Source organism: Phascolarctos cinereus, unplaced genomic scaffold (genome assembly GCF_003287225.1).
Source record: "Phascolarctos cinereus isolate Bilbo 61053 unplaced genomic scaffold, phaCin_HiC Scaffold_1;HRSCAF=81, whole genome shotgun sequence".
Classification (NCBI taxonomy): domain Eukaryota; kingdom Metazoa; phylum Chordata; class Mammalia; order Diprotodontia; family Phascolarctidae; genus Phascolarctos; species Phascolarctos cinereus.
This window is the reverse complement of record NW_027555514.1, coordinates 171,293,301-171,311,577: the sequence shown is the minus strand read 5'-3', so window position 1 is coordinate 171,311,577 and position 18,277 is coordinate 171,293,301. Positions and strand designations below refer to the sequence as shown.

At 38.8% G+C, this 18,277-nt stretch overlaps 1 protein-coding gene across 1 annotated transcript in view; it reads left to right on the top strand.

The window, feature by feature from the left end:
- The first annotated feature begins 6,115 nt into the window (after positions 1–6,115).
- SSPN (sarcospan) overlaps positions 6,116–18,277 on the top strand; it is a 47,391-nt gene continuing 35,229 nt past the window's right edge. Inside the window, exon 1 of the mRNA XM_020965118.2 lies at positions 6,116–6,875. Coding sequence (XP_020820777.1) covers positions 6,270–6,875 — 606 coding nt within the window. The 5' untranslated portion in view covers positions 6,116–6,269. The remainder of the gene's footprint in view (positions 6,876–18,277) is intronic.

Sequence of the window (18,277 nt, the reverse complement as noted above, 5' to 3'; positions counted from 1 at the left end):
ATACACTGGTGAAAAGTCTTATGTGAGTTCACTTCCATCCAGTCCTCTGGGAGTTTGTCCAACCTGTCTTTTCTTCCTTCTCTCATTTTCTTTTTTAAAAACAAATTTTATTGCTAGGTTTAAACATTGCCAGTGTTTCCCATTCATTCTCTATTGGCACTCTCCCCACTGCCTACAAACATGAAGAATCCTCAAGTAACGATCTACATCTCTCCTCTTTTTCATTATCAAATGGCTAATAAGTATTTCTATCTACTGCCTCTATTTATTCACCACTTGCTTCTCAGCCTCTCAAAATCTGGATTGTGATCCCACCACTCTGCTGAAATTGTTCTCTCAAAGATTACCAAAGCTTCACTTTAATTTAGCTGCTATTTGTTAAGTACTGCCTGTGCAAGTCACGTTTCTAGGCACTGGTGCTATTGACTGTTAAACACAAAGGCCTTTTCTCAGTCCAAATCTTCTTTGACCTCTTTTTAACACTATCACCCCATCCTCCCTGGGTTTTCATGACAGTGCTTTTTACGGATTCTCATCCTGCCCATTTGGTCATTCTTTCTCCATATATGTTGCTGGATCATTATCTGTCTCTCATTCTGTAAACATGGAAGTTACCCAATGCCCTATTCCCTTCTTTCTGTATGCTCTTTCCCCTTGTGATTTCAGTTGCTTCTCTGGTTTCAATTATCATCTCTACATAGATAACTCCAGAATCTATATATCTTGCTTTTATTTCACTAATTTTTCTCCTGAATTCCAGTCTCACATCACTAAACATTTCTATCTGAATCTTCTGCCAGTACCTTAACAAAAGGTTTCAAACAGAGTTCAACTTGTAAACATACCCTTCCTTAAAATTTCCTCTACTTCTGATGAGGACACCACCACCTTCCCAATCACCAAGGTTAATTACCTGGGAGTAACCTTTGATTCTTTTCTTTCTCCCACCCCACCCTTTACCTAATCAGTTCCTAAATTCTAAAGATTCTTCCTCCACATCATCTTTCATACCTGTCTCTTCTCCATTCAGACTGCTGCCACTCTAGTTTAGACTCATTATCTCTTTCCTGGGCTATTGAAATTGCCTTCTAATTGGTCTTCCTTCTAATCACTCTCTTCTCCAATCCATCTGTTATGCAGATGCCAAAACAATCTCAGTAATCCACAAGTCTAACCTATTGTGTCCCTACTACTGCCTCTAGGACAAAATCAAATTTCTTTAGTCTTTCACAAAATCACAGTAGTTGAGTTCTAAGAGACTTCAGCAGTCATGTAGTCCAACCTATGCCTGAAAAGGAAACCCCACTAGCACACATCAAACAGTCATAGAGCCTGTTTCAAGACCTCCAATGAAGAGACAACCTCCTCTCAAGACAGATCCTTCCACTTTTGGATGGCTCTTGTTTTTCCCAACATCGGTCCTAAATTGACCATTTTGAAACTTTCATAGACTGCTTTCAAATAATTTAACATAGCTGTGATGCTCTCCCCACCTCAGTTTTATCTCTTCCGGGTTGAACATCACAAATCCTTTTAATTTATTCCCAAATGATATGGACTTTGTTGCCCATATCAAGATATTCTCCAGGTTATCCTTCCTGTAGTATGGTATACAAAACTGAACACAGTATTCTAGAAGTGATCTGACAATGGTACCATGGGACCATAATGATCTTATTTCTGGAAACTATGTAGCTCAAGTTTACATCAGCCTTTTTAGCTTCCATTTTGCACTATTTTCTCACATTGAGTTTGCAATTCACTAAACTTCCCAGATCTTTTTCAAATAAATTGTTTTCTAACCATGCTTTCTCCATCTTCTGTTTGCTTAGCCCATTTCCTAAATCAAAGCGTAAGATTTTACATTTATGCCTATTAAATTTCATCTTATGAGATTCCTTCTCATCTTTTAGATTAAGTAAGATCTTTTAGGACCCTGATTCAGCCATTTAGCATGTTAGTTATCCCTTCCAACTTTGTGCCAGCTGCAAATTTGATAAGCATGCCATCCAGTTAATTTGCAAAATGCCTTTATCTTAAGTCATTGATAAAAACGTTAAACAGAAAAGGCCAAACACAGATTTCAGGGCACTCTTCTGGAGACGTGCAAGTTGACATCAAACTCTGCGTTTGACCAATTCAACTAGCTCTGAATCCATCTAATCATGTTATCATCCAGCCCCTATATGACTTTTCCATAAGAATAGCTTCAGAGGCTTTGGCAAATACTTCTAGGTAAACTATATCTAAAACTAGTATTTCCTTGACCTACTAGGCTAGTAACCCTCTCAGAAAAAAAGGAAATAGTTAGTCTGCCATCATCTGTTCTCCATCATCACTGCCCCCTTTTCTAGATATTTACCACTAGATGTTTTTCTAGAAGATTAACTCATAATCCTTTCTAGAAGTCTGCACAGAATTCAAATTAAGCTCACTTGCTTATGATTTTTTCCTTCCATTTTTTGAAAATTTGGAAAACTCCATTCCTGTGGGATCTCCTGTCCTCTATGATCCTTTAAACATCACTGACAGAGGCTTAGCGATGATGTCATTTAAACAATGTATTGTTTAAGGCCCTCCACAATCTGTTTCCAATCTAAGTTTCCAGCCTTTGTCTATACTGCTGCCATGAATACAAACTATATTCTAGGCAAACTGGACCACCAGCTGTTTCCCAAAGTCAGCATTCCCCCTCCTGAATCTCTGAATTCTTATAAGCTGTGCCTCATGCCTTCCTCCCCAGCAGCTCTTCTTTTGAGGATCTTCTTTCAAAGCTCTCCTGAGATGCTATGTCCTCTGTGAAGTCTTCCATAATCCTGCCCCCACCACTTCTGCCCACTCTTTAGAACTCTTTCCTAAGACCCAAATTTTCCTGCAGCACTTTGTGTGAGCTCTCCTTTGTCCTTTTCATTCCCCATCTTGCGTTTATTTGGGTTTGTTTCATCTGACCATCACCTATAGTACACTGTAAAATTCATACATAAACACTGTGTATGGCCAGGCAAATGGCCTGGAAGGCTTGATGTGATGCACAGGCCTTATTTCCCTCCCTCATCTATTTACATGTTGTCTCTCCCATTAGAATGTAAACTCTTTGAGGGCAAGGACAATGTTTTCACATTTCTTCGTTTCCTTAGCGCTTAAAACAATGCCTAGAACACAGGTCAATAATTAATAAATGCTTGTTGGCTAAGTGCTCCAGAAGAAAGGTATAAATTACTATGTATAAAATATAAAATCAGAGCATTTCCAGTACTTTTTATTTGTCACAAATGCTGCCTTTAAATTTTGATTTGATTTATTAAGGATAATATTGTTTGACTTCTTTATAAAAATGGTTACATAAGGGGCAGCTAGGTGGCACAATGTATAGAGCTCTGGCCTTGGAGTTAGGAGGACCTGAGTTCAAATCTGACCTCAGACACTTGACACTTACTAGCTGTGTGACCCTGGGCAAGTCACTTAATCCCGATTGCCTTGAAAAAAAAAGGATATAATGTACATATGAGGGAGAGAATGATGATAATGATGATGATGACGATGAAGATGTTAGGTGATTCTTGGTAGTATATCTTTTCTTGAGTTGACTGAGAAAGTTGTAACAAGAATTTCTTTAATCTGAGGCAAAAAACAAGTGATGCTATAGCTGCCTTGGAAGGAATGGAGTCTAGCCTGATCACCCTCACCTCCCACCCCCCATGGAGGTTGAAGGGAAAGGAGAGACTGGTACAGGGGACCTTGGAAATGGCACTCTAGGTATGGCAAGTGTACTATGCCACATCTCTGAAAATGGGAGTCTGAGGGTGCCAACTTCAGTGACACAGGTCTCATCCCTGAGGATGATCCAGTGTAGGTCTGTGAGGTAAGGTATGGAGACAGGAATGAACATGTAAAGGAAATATGCCACCCTGGGAAGGAAGTGCCCTTCCTCTAAATCAAGACACCCTGGGACAAAGTCCCATTCACTCTATGCTAGTTAAGGATTTTGAATAAGCTAGACCAAGATCATAGAATCAAAGGATTTTTGCAGCAGACATCATCTAATTCAAACCTCTCATTTTATAAATGAGGAAATTGAAGGTTGGAAGGGTCATAAGCAAGGGTTAAACCCAGGTTTTCTGACTCCGAATACAGTCTGTGAGAAGGGATTTTTTTCCTCTCACTTCTCAGCAATGTAAAAAATATCATGATGAGACTATTTCTTAGTATTCTCATTAAAAACATATACTTTCAGTCCTGAAATTCCACATGCTTCTGTTGTCTATGTTTTCTTTGGCACTAAATTTTTGACTAGTAGTTATATGACAAGAATAATGATTTAGTATTTGGCACAGGATACAAATCCCAAATTCCATTTTCAGTTCTTCACTGATTTGCTGTGCAACCACTTTGCACCTCAGTTTCTTCATTTGTAATGAGGATAATATTCCTCACAGCGATATTGTAAAGAGTGTTTAGATAATGACATATAGATGATCAGGTCAATACAAAGTATGATAACTGTCTTAAAAATATTGTCCAGCGTCTAGAAATATGAGATAGATTATGATTATCATAGTAGCTTTACAGATGTTTAAAATCTAATAATATATATCAATCAACCAATAAACATGAATTTGTTAAGCACCTATTATGTATCTGTCACTGTACCAAGCACTGATATATATATATATATAATACATATATATATATATATATATATATATGTGTGTGTGTGTGTGTGTGTGTGTGTGTGTGTATAAACACACACACACACACACAAATATTTGGGTGGGACCTATGATTTCATTGGTATAGAGAACTCTCAGTGAGGAAACCCACTATACCAATGAAGGTGGCTATTTCTTCTACTACCACTTACAGTCTTAGAAGTGCCTAGTCTTAGAGTAATTACTAAGAGGCTGAGTGTACTGCCCAGGATCACATAACCAGTATATGTCAGAGGCAGGACATGAACCCAGTTCTTCCTGACTCCCAGGCCTGCTATTTTTTTTAATTACTCCATGGTTTCTCTCAGGAGCTCAGCATTCAAAGACAAGGAACAAAACTGTCCTTACCCTGAAGAAGCTTATATTCCCAAGGCGGTATAGGGAATTTTTTCATTCAGTAGTGGAGGACTGAACCTAATAAATATTTCAATATATTCCCAAAGCATTGCAACATAGCCAGCTTTGTCTAATCTTCAGAATTATTCTTAGTTGTTAAAAGCAATGGAAGACTTTCAACATATGCCTTTAATTTTTCAATTTCAGGGCTGAAAGGGAACCTAAAGGCCATCCATTTCAAACCCTCATTTTTACACATGAGGAAATTGAAGCCCAGTGGAATGTACTGGTTCCCCCAGGTCACTCAGCAAGTTGGTGGTAAGGCAGAGACCAAAATTCAAGTCTCGGCTCTTGGGCAAGAGCTCTTTCCACTATACTAGGGACCAGATATTGTCCCAGTTAAAAAACCAAAACAAAAGCCATGGAAACTGCTTTGCTCCCCCTCTCCCTACTCTCCTAAGTCCTGATTTGGAATAACCACCTATTCACTGAACTATAATGATTTAAATATTTTGTTTTTACAATTAAACATTTATTTTCTCTCCATCTCACCTTCCCCATCTCCGCTGGAAAAAGAAAAACAAAATTCTTGCAACAAATATGCATAGCTTGAGGGCAGGAGCCTTGTGGGGTTTTTTGTTTGTTTGTTTGTTTGTTTGTTTCAACTTGTGCCTTTCTTTGTAACACCAATGCTTAGCACAGGGCCTGGCACTTGGCGAGCCTTTAATAAACACTGTAGACTGACTGATGCAAAGTGAAGTAAGCTGAAGAAGAATCCTTTAGACATCATAACAACATAGTAAAGGCAAACAAGTTTGAAAGACTTGAGAACTACAATGATTTTAACATTCCTCATTCTTCTTGGTGTCTTTCCCCAAAATGCCCGGAATCTCCCCTCTCACTGTCTCCAGCTGCAGTCTCTCTCTCTCTCTCTCTCTCTCTCTCTCTCTCTCTCTCTCTCTCTCTCTCTCTCTCTCTCTCTCTCTCTCTCTCTCTCTCTCTCTCTCTCTCTCTCTCTCTCTCTCTGTCCCTGTCTCTCTGTCTCTGTCTCTGTCTCTGTCTCTGTCTCTGTCTCTGTCTCTGTCTCTGTCTCTGTCTCTCTCTCTCTCTCTCTCTGTCACACACACACACACATACACACACACACACACACACACACACACACACACACACACACACACACACACTCCCTCCCACTCTCCTATTGCATGTCAGAAGCAGCACATGCTGTTCCTTCCCGGGGGCTCCCAGGACCCCCACGCTGGCTCCTGCGCGTGTGTCCACTCGGGTTCCCCTGCAGCCCCACACAGACGCTACGTCCCCTCTCGTTGGCAGTTCGCTATCCCCCTCGATTCCCCCTCTCCTCCGGGCTCCCTGTGGCATTTGGAGGCTCCCACCGTCTGCTCCAAATGTTTTCCATATTTGTTCAGCCTCCGTGATTCAAATACCGGGAGCGGCTCAGCCTGCGCCCAGCCCAGTGAGTTCCTGGGGGCCCCGCAGCCCACCCACCCACCGGCCATGGGCCAGAACGAGCAACCACCAGCCCCCAACGCTCCCCAAGGCAAGCCGAGGAAGGGGCCAACGGCGCCCGCCGGGGACGGGGGCACAGCGTCAGGGGCCCAGAGCGACCCGGGGCCGAAGAAAGGCAAAGGGGACCCCAAAGCGTGCCGGGAGGAGGAAGCCCGGACTTGCTGTGGCTGCCGTTTCCCGCTGCTGCTCGCCCTGTTGCAGCTGGCCTTAGGCATCGCTGTGACAACTGTGGGCTTTGTTATGGCAGGCATCAGCTCTTCCTTGCTAGTCAGAGAAACTCCATTTTGGGCTGGGATCATTGTAAGCATAAAGTCTGTTTTCCCTAAGTGCGTTTGCCAAACGTGAATGCAAACCTGCATGGTACATTTCAGACTAACTAACCAAACTTGCATGCCCGCCGCTGCCCCAGGTCTGAGCTACTCTAACTCGCATCCTGCCTTGTGATTAGAACCTGATTGACTTTTTCATGGGGAAGCTGCCGGGGGTCCACTCTCTGGCTGGTTTCCCTGAGTGCCAACAAGATGCCTGAATAGAATGTCGGGAAGCTGTGAGTGTAACTGACATCCAGTGGGGCAGATCGATTGATCACACTGAATCTTCTCGACAGCTTACAGCAAGTTGGTTTTTTTGTTCTCCTTTCTCCCCTCTCTAATGGGCAAAGGAGTCAGACCACAGCGGCAAAAACAATTCTAATAACGTACATTTACTAGAGGCATGTTCAGAGAAGGACTGTACTCTGATCTTCCACAGTGGGAAACAATCCATTTTTTTAAAAAGCCCCAAACTTGAGATGAAGTTCCATCAAGTTAGCTTGTTTAAAAAACTGTCAGCCCAAGCCAGAGTATGCTGTAGCTGAGAGGAACATAGCCACATTTCATTGAGGGACCAAAGCCTCTTGGATGAATCATGGGTGGAATTACTGACAGAAGTATATTTGGGACTTTGTATGTATGTTATGCATGTGTATTGAGCGAAATACTACACAGCCATTATTAGAATACTGTCTTGCTTAAATGCACATGCCTGGCATGACTAAATTGTGTCTTCATTTCTAACTTTGTAGTCCTTTCTAATCACAGTTTTTCAATCTGTTTTTTAAACCAGTAGTTGATATTAAATGGATAAATTCATTTTTATATGTAATAAATTTTTAAAAATCTTAATAAAACAAATCAGGTAAATATGACCCATTTAGAGCCCTAATAGTGATCTATTAGGTATAGATAATTAAAGGTGAAGATAAAGTAAATCATTACTGTTTTGAAGATACTTTGAACTTCTGAACTTATGAAATTTTCTTTATTAAATCAGCTACCACTGAAAAATATTCAACTTGTGTGCTTATAGTTCCTACAAAAGAAGTTTTTAAAGTAAAGTGACCTTTAAAAACCAGACTTTGTACCAATATGCATGGTAGATCCAATTACTTTATTACTTATTCAAAATACTAAGAAAAAAAGTCTTTGCTATAGGATTGTGGAAACATTTAAAAATAATATACAAGAGAGTGCAAATAGAGGTGTGAATTCTACTCTTGGTTCTGTCACTAAATTTGTAAACTTTGGCAAGTCATCTGGCCTCTACGGGCCTCAGTTCCCTTAGTTTAAAATGAGAAGACGGCATCAGATGATTTCTAAGGTTCTTTTTAGGTCTCAAGTCCTGTAATTCTATGTATAGATGAAGAATATCTGAGGGCATAATTTCCAGCCTCTTTTTTTTTTCAGCACTACTTTAAAAAGCTCAGTCCTTAAAAACTGGAAAAAAAAAGAATTAGAAGGGATATCTAGTATCAAGTCACACAATCTAAAATACGCATTATAGCATCCTAAGATTTAGGTAATTTTCTGAACCAACGTTATCATGATTTTAAAAAGCACAGCTTGAGCTATTAATTGCATGGAGTTATAATAAATGTGGTAAAATAATTTTTAACTTTGATTCTTTCGAAATGTGCATCTCCAGTGATATTCTTTTAGCTTAAAATGGCGTACTTTCAAAAGAATGTATTTTGAGCAAAATATTATACTGGTTATACTCAGAAATTGGTGAAGAAGATTGCTTTGAGGGCATTTTAGCAACAAATATAGCATGACCCCTGGGATGTAATGTTGATAGCTACCTCAGCCCAAATATGCTTGTAGCAGACCTTGAAGCATTGCCACTATGGGTTCACCTTTTCTTATGTCCATGCAGTCACTACTCCTGGCTTTCCAGGAAGGAAGAAGGACGGAAGATTATTAGTATACATTTCCTAGGAGTAGGGCTCTGAGAGTGAGTTATTACTAAATAAATTGTAAGTGGCACCACCTGATCGCTGGTCCTATAGACGTCATTAGACTTGCTCCATTCCTAAAATTGGTCTGAATCAGAAAAAAAATGTTTTACTTTAGTCCTCTCTACTACCCCTACTTTATTTTCAGACTAGGCTTTATTTTACTGTTAGCTAAAATGTGAGAGAGAGTGTCAAGCAGGATATATGTATTGTTGTTCTTCAGTTGTTCAATCATGTCTGACTCTTTGTGACCCCATATACCATAGCATGCCAGGCCTCTCACTGTCCATGGAGTTGTCTAGGCAAAGATACGGGAGTGGTTTGCCATTTACTTCTCCAATGCATCGTCTTTTGTCAGAACTCTCTGCTATGACCTATCAACCTTGGGTAACCCTACATGGAGTCAGAATTTCATTGAGCTATACAAGCTCTTCTGCTATAACAAGGCAGTGATCTGAGAAGGTAGGTTATGAATAGGACTCCCTAAAACTGTCCTGGGATGATCCAACAATGAATTTAGGAGAAAGCCACCCAAATCATCTTCACCATCTTATAAAAATGAGCTGGCCCAAATTTCTAGGGAACACAGGTCTAGACAAGACCAGTGCTAGCCAAACTCAAGGAGTTAAGACAGAACCTAATTATTCTCAAGAGTTCAAGCTTAATGCACCTCCAAGACCCGGTTTATGGTTTATGTCTTACCTTGTGGCTTCAGTGTACCCATTTTGTTTTTTGCTGCAAGTAGGTTACCATAACTCTATTGATATCTTTGTATAGCATTTCTACAACAGATCACGTCTGTCCAGGCACATGATTGTAATTGTGTGTGTGGGAAACTGCCCCCAATGGTGCAAATCAGTAATTCAGCTGTACCTTCCAGTCTCAGTGAATGCCTAGATATGAAGTGACTCACTTGTGCTCACACAGCCAGAAACAGGACTTGAACCCAGGTCTTCCTGACTCTAACATCAACCTTCCCTTCATTATGCCATGCTACCTCCCACATATTTTGTATCATTCAAAAATTTCACTTTCAGTTGTCTTCAGTTTTTGGAGGACTCAGTGTGCAATCATTAAGATGTGTGTTCAATGACGATGTCAGACCTTTGTAAGGTGAAATTAGAGATGTACATATAGAAAGTAGCACGTAGGAGTATTATGTGTAATCATTAGGTTCCCTTGACAGTTATAGTAAATGGCTATTTTTAGATTAAGCCATACATACAACTATTCCCCACTTCTAAAATATACCTCTGAGAGACCAGAACTTGGAAAAGAAAACACAGCATAGCAGCTGTGCAGGAGATAGAATATATTTTTAAAAGCTTTTGTATGATCATCTTTATTCACTATCCATTTTATGGGTAAAAACTCATTCACATGGATTCTGATTCAGACCATGATGACAATGTAAAGAGGATATAAGCCCTTCTGAAGATGAACTTTGTACAATCAGAGAATCATAGAAAATCATGGTTTTCTCAGCATTTCATTCTATTAATAAATTAATTGGTTGGGTCTAACAGAGTACACATTGAAGTTCATTCACCATTCAGAAGTTTGTTGGATAAGAGCACATTTTCTTTTATGATAGTGTGATCCAAAGTCAAAAAAAGCAGGAATTTCAAGAATTTTGAAATTGTTCACATCTTATTCTAATTGAGAGTTCAGTGTTTGAGGATAGATTTAGCATGGGGCCATTAGTGCTTCAGAAGGTTTCTAGTATAATCTATTAGTTTCTATTCTATCTAACCTATTAGATTCTAAAATAGAATCACAGAACTGAAAAAAAAATCCCAAAGAGATCATCAGTCTTCTTTAGTTATATGTCCTTATCACATCTGTCAGGAGTGAATACTTCTAATTAGACATTTTCGCTCACACAAATATTTTAAAAGCTCACTTACCTTTCATAATCACTTAAAATGATGTATTTTCTTTGGTATCTCTACATTAAATCATTTTCACAGCACACTTGTATTTCTTAGCCCCAGGCTAAGAATGGTGGTAGATTTTTAGTGCATGTCAATCTCTTGCACCAAATGGTGAACTTCTGTGAGAAAAAAAAGAAATTCCTTAGGCCTAAGGTGAAATACCTTAGGTGTTTTTTATCCTCACAATACCACACCATACACTAACAACATTATTTCTTCTTTATGCCATTCCTTCACTTTATTATCTAAGTCTATAAAATACAGTAGTCCAGCTAAAAGTTATACATTTTTTTTCATATTGCAACATATTACATTTCCAGAGGCAGATATAGCCTCCTTTAAAGAAAGCCAAATATATGAAATCTGAACTTAAGGAATCACTAGTGTCCTTACAAAAAGAATCACCATAGACAACTTTAAGTACCAACCTCCCATAATTCATTTAAAATTATTTCAAAAATTAAATATCTGTACAACTTTTCAGGTGTATTTTTTATTCATAAAACAAAATATCTATGCAGTCCACATGATCTGGCTAAAGATGGGTCACATAAATTATCTATAATTTTGAAGAGACTAAGTGATATTTCTAGGTTAAGTAACTTGGTTAGTATCAACAAGAGTGAAACAGCCAGGATTGCATGGAAGTTGTGGGTTGGTCCTTTGGCAAGTCAATAACTGATTCCAAAGAGTCAAGCATGGCCCTTAGGTTGTACAAATGCAAGACTGGGAGAATTGTAGTGTCCTGGGCAGAATTAGGGAAGTTTCAAGAAAAGGAAGATTTTGAGAGAAGATAATGAATGCTGGTTTTGGACATGCTGAATTTAAGATGTTTGTTGGACATCTAGGAAGAGATATGCAGCAAAGAGTTGACAATGTGATTGTGAAGTTCAAGATAGAGATTAGGGGTGGAGATACAGACTTAGGAATCGCCCAAATAAGGAACCTATTTGAATCCATGTAGGTTGAAGAGAGCTCCCCAAGAGCTCTTTCTTTGGTATCTTCCCAAGAAAGTGAATATAAAGAGAGAAAGGAAGAGTGCCCAAGGCAAAGATCTAGAGAACATCCACATGTAGGAGGTAGAGGATGAAGAATGAACTAAGGATTTTGAGGAATAGTTATACAGTTAGGAGAACTAGAAGAGTATAGAATCATGGAAGCCCAGAGGATTCATGAGGAAAGAGTACTCAATAATATTAAACAAGGTCATGGAGGCTAACAACTTTTTTAAAAAAAACCGCCATATTGACCAGTTAAGTTGTTGGTAACCTCTGAAAAAAGTTGTTTCAATAGAGAGGCTGAAACAGAAACAAGGGAATGAGAAGTGAGTGGGTGGTAATGAAATTAAGGCAGCAAAGGAAGATGATTTTTTTTTTGCAATTTTGGCAGTGATAGAGAGGAAAACAATAGCTTGATAGCTTGAGGAGGTAGTGGGGTCAAGTAAGGTTTGTTGTTTTGTTTTGTTTTAATAATATGGTAAGGAAGGCAGAAGGGGAAAACCTGAATTCATGGAGAAATGGAAAGATGAAAGGGAAGAGCTATCTTGAAGGAAATGGGAAGGGATGGGATTGGGGACGCAGGAAAAGAGGTTACTCTTCACAAGAAAGGCTTCCCTTTCTCAGTGACAGGAGCAGTGAAGTAATGGGTGGATGAAGATGGAAAGGTTTCTTGAAGTAAAGCATTGGGTTTAAGAGAGTTTAACGCGGAGAGCCTCTATATTATCAGTAAAGTAGGAAATAAAGGCTTCTGCTGAGAGAATTTGAGATGGAGCAGGCATCAGGGGCTTGAAAAGAGAAGAGAAGGTTTGCAAAAATTGCTTTGCAAAACGTGACAGAGTTTAGGATGAATACAATCTTTGCTGTGTAGCAGTAAGGGCCCAGTCGAAATCAGACAACATTGATTTTTAGTGGACCCAGTTGACATGATGTTGTAACTTCCTGCAGTAGTACTCAGAAGCATTTGAGTAGGAACAGAGAATCAACAAGTCATTCATTTAATTAATCAATAAAAGTTTATTAAGGGCCTACTAAGGGTTAATCACTAGGGATGCAAAGACAAAATGAAATGTTCATGTTCTTGGGTAGCTTTCAGGATAGTGTAGGGGAGAGGTTGATCCAGAGTTCAGGATTGGCTAGGCATGAATGGTGATGGGATAAACAGATAAGGAAATAAGGCATTGAGAAAAGTGCAGAGGGGCAGCTAGTTGGCGCAGTGGATAGAGCACCGGCCCTGGAGTTTGGAAGACCTGAGTTCAAATCCGGCCTCAAACACATGACACTCACTAGCTGTGTGACCCTGGGGAAGTCACTTAACCCCATTGCCTAGCAGAGAGAGAGAAAGAGAGAGAGAGAGAGAGAGAGGAGAGAGAGAGAGAGAGAGAAGAGAGAGAGAGAGAGAGAGAAAGAGAGAGAGAAGTGCATAGTTGAAATGGTAAACTATAGGGTCAAGATTGGGAAGAGAAGAAAGTGATACAAGAACAGGAGTGCTAGATTGATAAGAATAGATAGGAATGGAGAGGTTGAAAATTGTAGTGAGAGAAAAGAATAGGTTTTGAAGGAGTGAGGCAGAGGGAGAAATGGAAGAGCAAGGAGATTATCATGGTCAGAATAGAATTTCTGATTTCAGAATCATAGAGGTGGCATAGTTATGGGTGATGGTGAGATATAAGATGTGGCTGTGCCTAGTGGTTCTATAGATCACAGGAACTGAAGAGATTGTTACATTAGGAAGCCAGTGAGTTGGGAGGGACATTAATGTGTATACTGAAAACAGGTGCAAACAATGTGGCAGTAGTCAACAGATCTTGTCAACTAATTGGAGATAGTGGATGAAAGAGTGGGAAAAATTAAAGATAATAATAGTGTTTTGAGCTTGGATGTCTGAAAGGATTGTGGTGACTAACACATAAGGGATGTTGGATAGAGAGGCAATTTGGTGGGGAGTATGATGAACTCAACTTTGATTGTGTAGTCTGAAGCCTGGCTGGTGATCCAGGTGGAGCTGTCCAACAAGCAAATGAAAATGGACAAGTCTTTCCTATACTTCATACTATTAACAGCTAATCCTTAAATCTTTGGGGCTTCTTTTTTGTCTAGTTTAACTCAAGACGTCTCTCCAGATTGTAGGGAGAGATTATAGCTGGATATATTTATTTCTATGCCATCTATGTAATGGTGACAATTTAACCCATGGGAGTAATGGAAAGGAAAAGGAGTATATAGATCAGAACCTTGGAGGACATCAATACAGAGGTGACTGTAAGTAGATAATGAATCAAAGAAGGAGAATAAAAAGAAGCAGTCAGACAGGTAGGAGGTCAATCAGAAAAAAAAAAAGACAGCATCACAGAAGCCAGGGAAATAGAAAATATCCAGAAGGAGGGGTACTGATCAAAATTGTCCTTTTTTTTTTAACTTAAAGGCTTCTACTGATTGAAGAATTCACTACCGCTCAAAGCAGCCCATTCCATTTTGGAATACTATACATATGACTAATACTTTAAAGAAAATTATCTTACAGTTGGATGAAAATTTTTATTGGTAATGAGAATGTATTAGAAAAAATTCAAAGTAGATGACCAATCATTAAGCGCATTTAGTGGAGATTTATACTGAATTATATAGGTAACTAGGTGGCACAATGGTCAGAGTGTTAACCCTGGAGTCCAGAGTGCCTGAGTTTAAATCTGACTTCAGATATTATCTGTGTGACCCTGGGCAAGTCACCTACCCCTGTTTCCCTCAGTTTCCTCATCTGTAAAATGAGCTGGAGAAGGAAATGGCAAAGCACTCCCCTATCTTTGCCAAGAAGATTCCAAACGAGGTCATGAAGAGTTGGACATGACTGAAATGACTACTCAACAACAATATTGAATTGGCTTCTAATTTTAAGATTTTGTGATGGCAAAATTCAGTTTGATTAAAATAAGAGTAATCCAAAATAGTTTATGAAAATACACAGAAAAAATTGAGAGTTGTGAGGGGGGGTGTAATGATTGTCAGAACAGTTTATTTGGAAATATTCTTTAAAATGAGAATGCCATTTGGTTTAGAAAATTTAGACATTTCCCCCCCACTTCTATGACTAGCCTCTAAAGAAGTCAATGTAGTGCTTATGTAATGAGGAGATTGATTCTAATCTTCTCCTTGGTTCTTTTACCTGTGGTTTTCCTACAAGAGATTTCTCTACTATTTTTTTTTTACCCTATAGTGAAACAGTGTATCATAGAGGATAGAGACATAGACGAGAAGCCAGGAAAATGTGGGTTCAAGTATCTATCTGACGTGTAAAGGCTGTGTGGTCCTGATCGTGTCATTTAACCTCTTAGCTATTTGGACCCCTCTATAAGCCTATCACTTACAGAAAAAGTATTAACTTTCATAAATGGAGAGAATTTCATTACCAGGAATTTTTCTCCACTAATTAAATTACAGGTCTAGTTCCCTAGCCTTAGTGCAGATATCTGACATTTGAAAGGTTAACTTGAGGATTTGATCTTTAAAATTTTTGAGATTATTATACAGAATTTTAGTTTTTATATTCAAAATACTAATACACAGAATTAAGGGCTAAGCAAAAATAATGCAAAATACTCTATACCTCCCAAACACAATTGTAAACCTATTTATGTATTCAGGTGTTGCCTGGTAGCTCCCATTGAAATAACCATGTCCTATGTGATGGTTTTTGCAGAAATAAAGTCAAGCATATTTTAAGTTTATTGAAAATGGTTTTACATATCTCTTTTGGTATACCTCCATTATTTTGTTAACCAATTGGGCATTTGTTGTAAGTAATTTCCAGCAATGTTTAGAGAATATGACTGTGTTATGTGGAGATTTTTGTTTTCTGATTGTAAAGTGGGCAGACCTCCACTAAAATTCTGCTCTGATGCTACAGTGTGATATAGAAGAGAGTTTAGGTCCTTTAAGGCTGTGCTGGTGAAGCCCAAAAGGACCTACCCACCTACAAAAACTCAAGTGCAGGACTTAGGATGGATTGACATCCAAAGACAAGCATAGCTTGTGCAGAGGTACTCATCACCTAAAAGTAGGCCAACAGCTGGTGAATTTCTTTTAAAAAAATTGTAAAGCACTTAGCACAGTGCCTGGCGCATAGCAGGCACTTAATAAATGCTTGTTTCTCCCCCCTCCCCCATTTTTTAAGGTCGCAGCAACACCTAAACAAACAATTTTACTGAGCTGTGGAGAATTGGCATTGAGATCTAGTTGTTAGAAGAAATATCCACGTAGATGAGCTCATAGGTATTTTGCAGTATTGAGAATATAATGTAGGGTGTTCTTAAAAGTGACTTCAGGGAAAAAGAAAACAAGAAGATATTTTTAATCTATTTTGCTTTCACCTAATTAAGGTCTTCTGAGGTTGTTGTGGATTAACAATTGGGGTCAAATACGCGCCAACTTTTTCTCCCTCTGCAGTGAAAACAAGAACCTGCATTTCCTTATCCAGCAGTGCCCTGGACTATCAGGACTGTGTCTGCTTTAAATTTGGTCTGAGGAAAACAATTATATAGGCAATGTGGTGGTACAGTGGAAAGAAAGTGGAGCTGAAATCAGGAAAACCTGAGTTCAAATCCTGCTTCAGATGCTTTCTTAGCTGTGTGGTCCCAAGCAAGTCATTTACCATTTCTAAGCCTCTGTTTCCTCATCTGTAAAATGAGGGGGCAGACTCAGTGGCATAATTCTAGACTTAGAGTTTTCTTGCCTTTAGCTTTGACAAGATCTTTTCTGAAAGCAATATTTGCTACCTAGCTACATCACATAATTCAGGGTTAATATCAACATTGAAGAGATCTATGGAAGAAATCAGGTTCAACATGCATGCTTCTATATTACTACAGGAAAGAAATGAATTAGTAATTAAACTCTACCTGGTGTCATTTCATTCTGAAATGAAGTTCATTTTTAGGTGTGCTGCTTAGTAAACTGAAAGAATCCTAGACATAAGAGTTCATTGTGAACTTATACTTCAGGATGTCTCTTAACTCGTTTATTCTCATTAGGAATAGTACCAGCACAGCCAGGTTCCCTCATAGACTTAATCACCACAGAAAAGGTGATTTTCTCCAAATAAAATTTAATATTAGAAGTAAGATTTGTAGCATGTAAAATATTCAAGTTTGTTGCAGGGACACACCCTGTTTCAGCTGCTCAGAAGAAGGTTCAATTCTGTGGGGACTGAGATTAAACTTGGCAATGGTAACCATCAGATGCCTGAAAGAGAAGGCTCAGTGGCTCCCACTGGTTAATTTTAAAGTATGATACTTGGTTTTAGGATATATGGGAAAGAGTCCACCTACATGCATGGAAATAACTGATTTTTCCTTTTGTGTGAAAGGTATGAATATAGAAACTACATCATTTTTTCCTCAAGCTCTTTTCTCCAGCTTGTTTATTAAAGTATTAGAAACCTTGGTGAATGACATAAGCAAGCTAAACATCTCCTGTTCTCTTAAAATTAAGAAACTGAGCTAGCAAGCTGATATATGAAATTATTGTTGTTTAGTTGTTTTTCTGTTGTGTCTGACTCTTTGTGACCCCATTTGGGGTTTTCTCGACTGGAGTGGTTTGCCATGACCTTCTCCAACTCATTTTACAAATGAAAAAAATTGAGGCAAACAGGGTTAAATGACTTGCCCAGGGTCACACAGCTAGTAGGTGTCTGTAGATGAGTCTTCCTGTCTCCAAGCCCAACACTCTATCCACTAGGCCACCTAGCTGCCCAATATCAAAGTATAATGAAATATAATGAAGTGTTTATGTTGTAACAGCAGTAAAATATTCTTCCATTTTCAATTACAGTTTGGCCAAATTTAGATAATAGTAACAATAGTTGATACTTATAAGCTTAAAATTTGCAAAGTGCTTTAATACATTATTCTCACTTGAACATCACAACAGTGTAGTATAGGTGCAATTATTATCTCTTGCCACAGATGAGTAAATTGAGGCTATGAGAGGTTAACTGATTTGTCTAGACTCAGCTCATAAGCGCGTGAGGTAGGATTTAAACTCAGGTCTATGTGACTTCAAGTCTAGCACTATAGCTGCTTTGCATTAATTAGATTTTTTTTTAAGTGAGTAAGATATACCACAATAGTAGCTTAGGCATATTAGCAGGCACATAAATTCTTTAAGATGTCTATGGTATCATTAAACTATTTATCCAGTATGTTAGCCCATTAATCATATCCAGTTAGAAATTAGAACTATACAAAAGTGGAATGGATAGCCTTGTTTTCCCCTTCACTTTGTATCTTTACCCAAAGATTAGATGGCCATAGTTCAGACATTGCAGCCCTTGGAGATCCTTTTCAAAGTGTAGGTTATACTGAAGTCTGTTGCAGCTTGAATTGTATGGTTTTGCCTTGGCAAGACCACATCTGGAAGGTTATGCATAATTCTGGACAGCACAGTTTAGAAAGGACATTGTGAAGCAGAAAGATGGTAATGACACCATTGGTGCCTGGTATGACC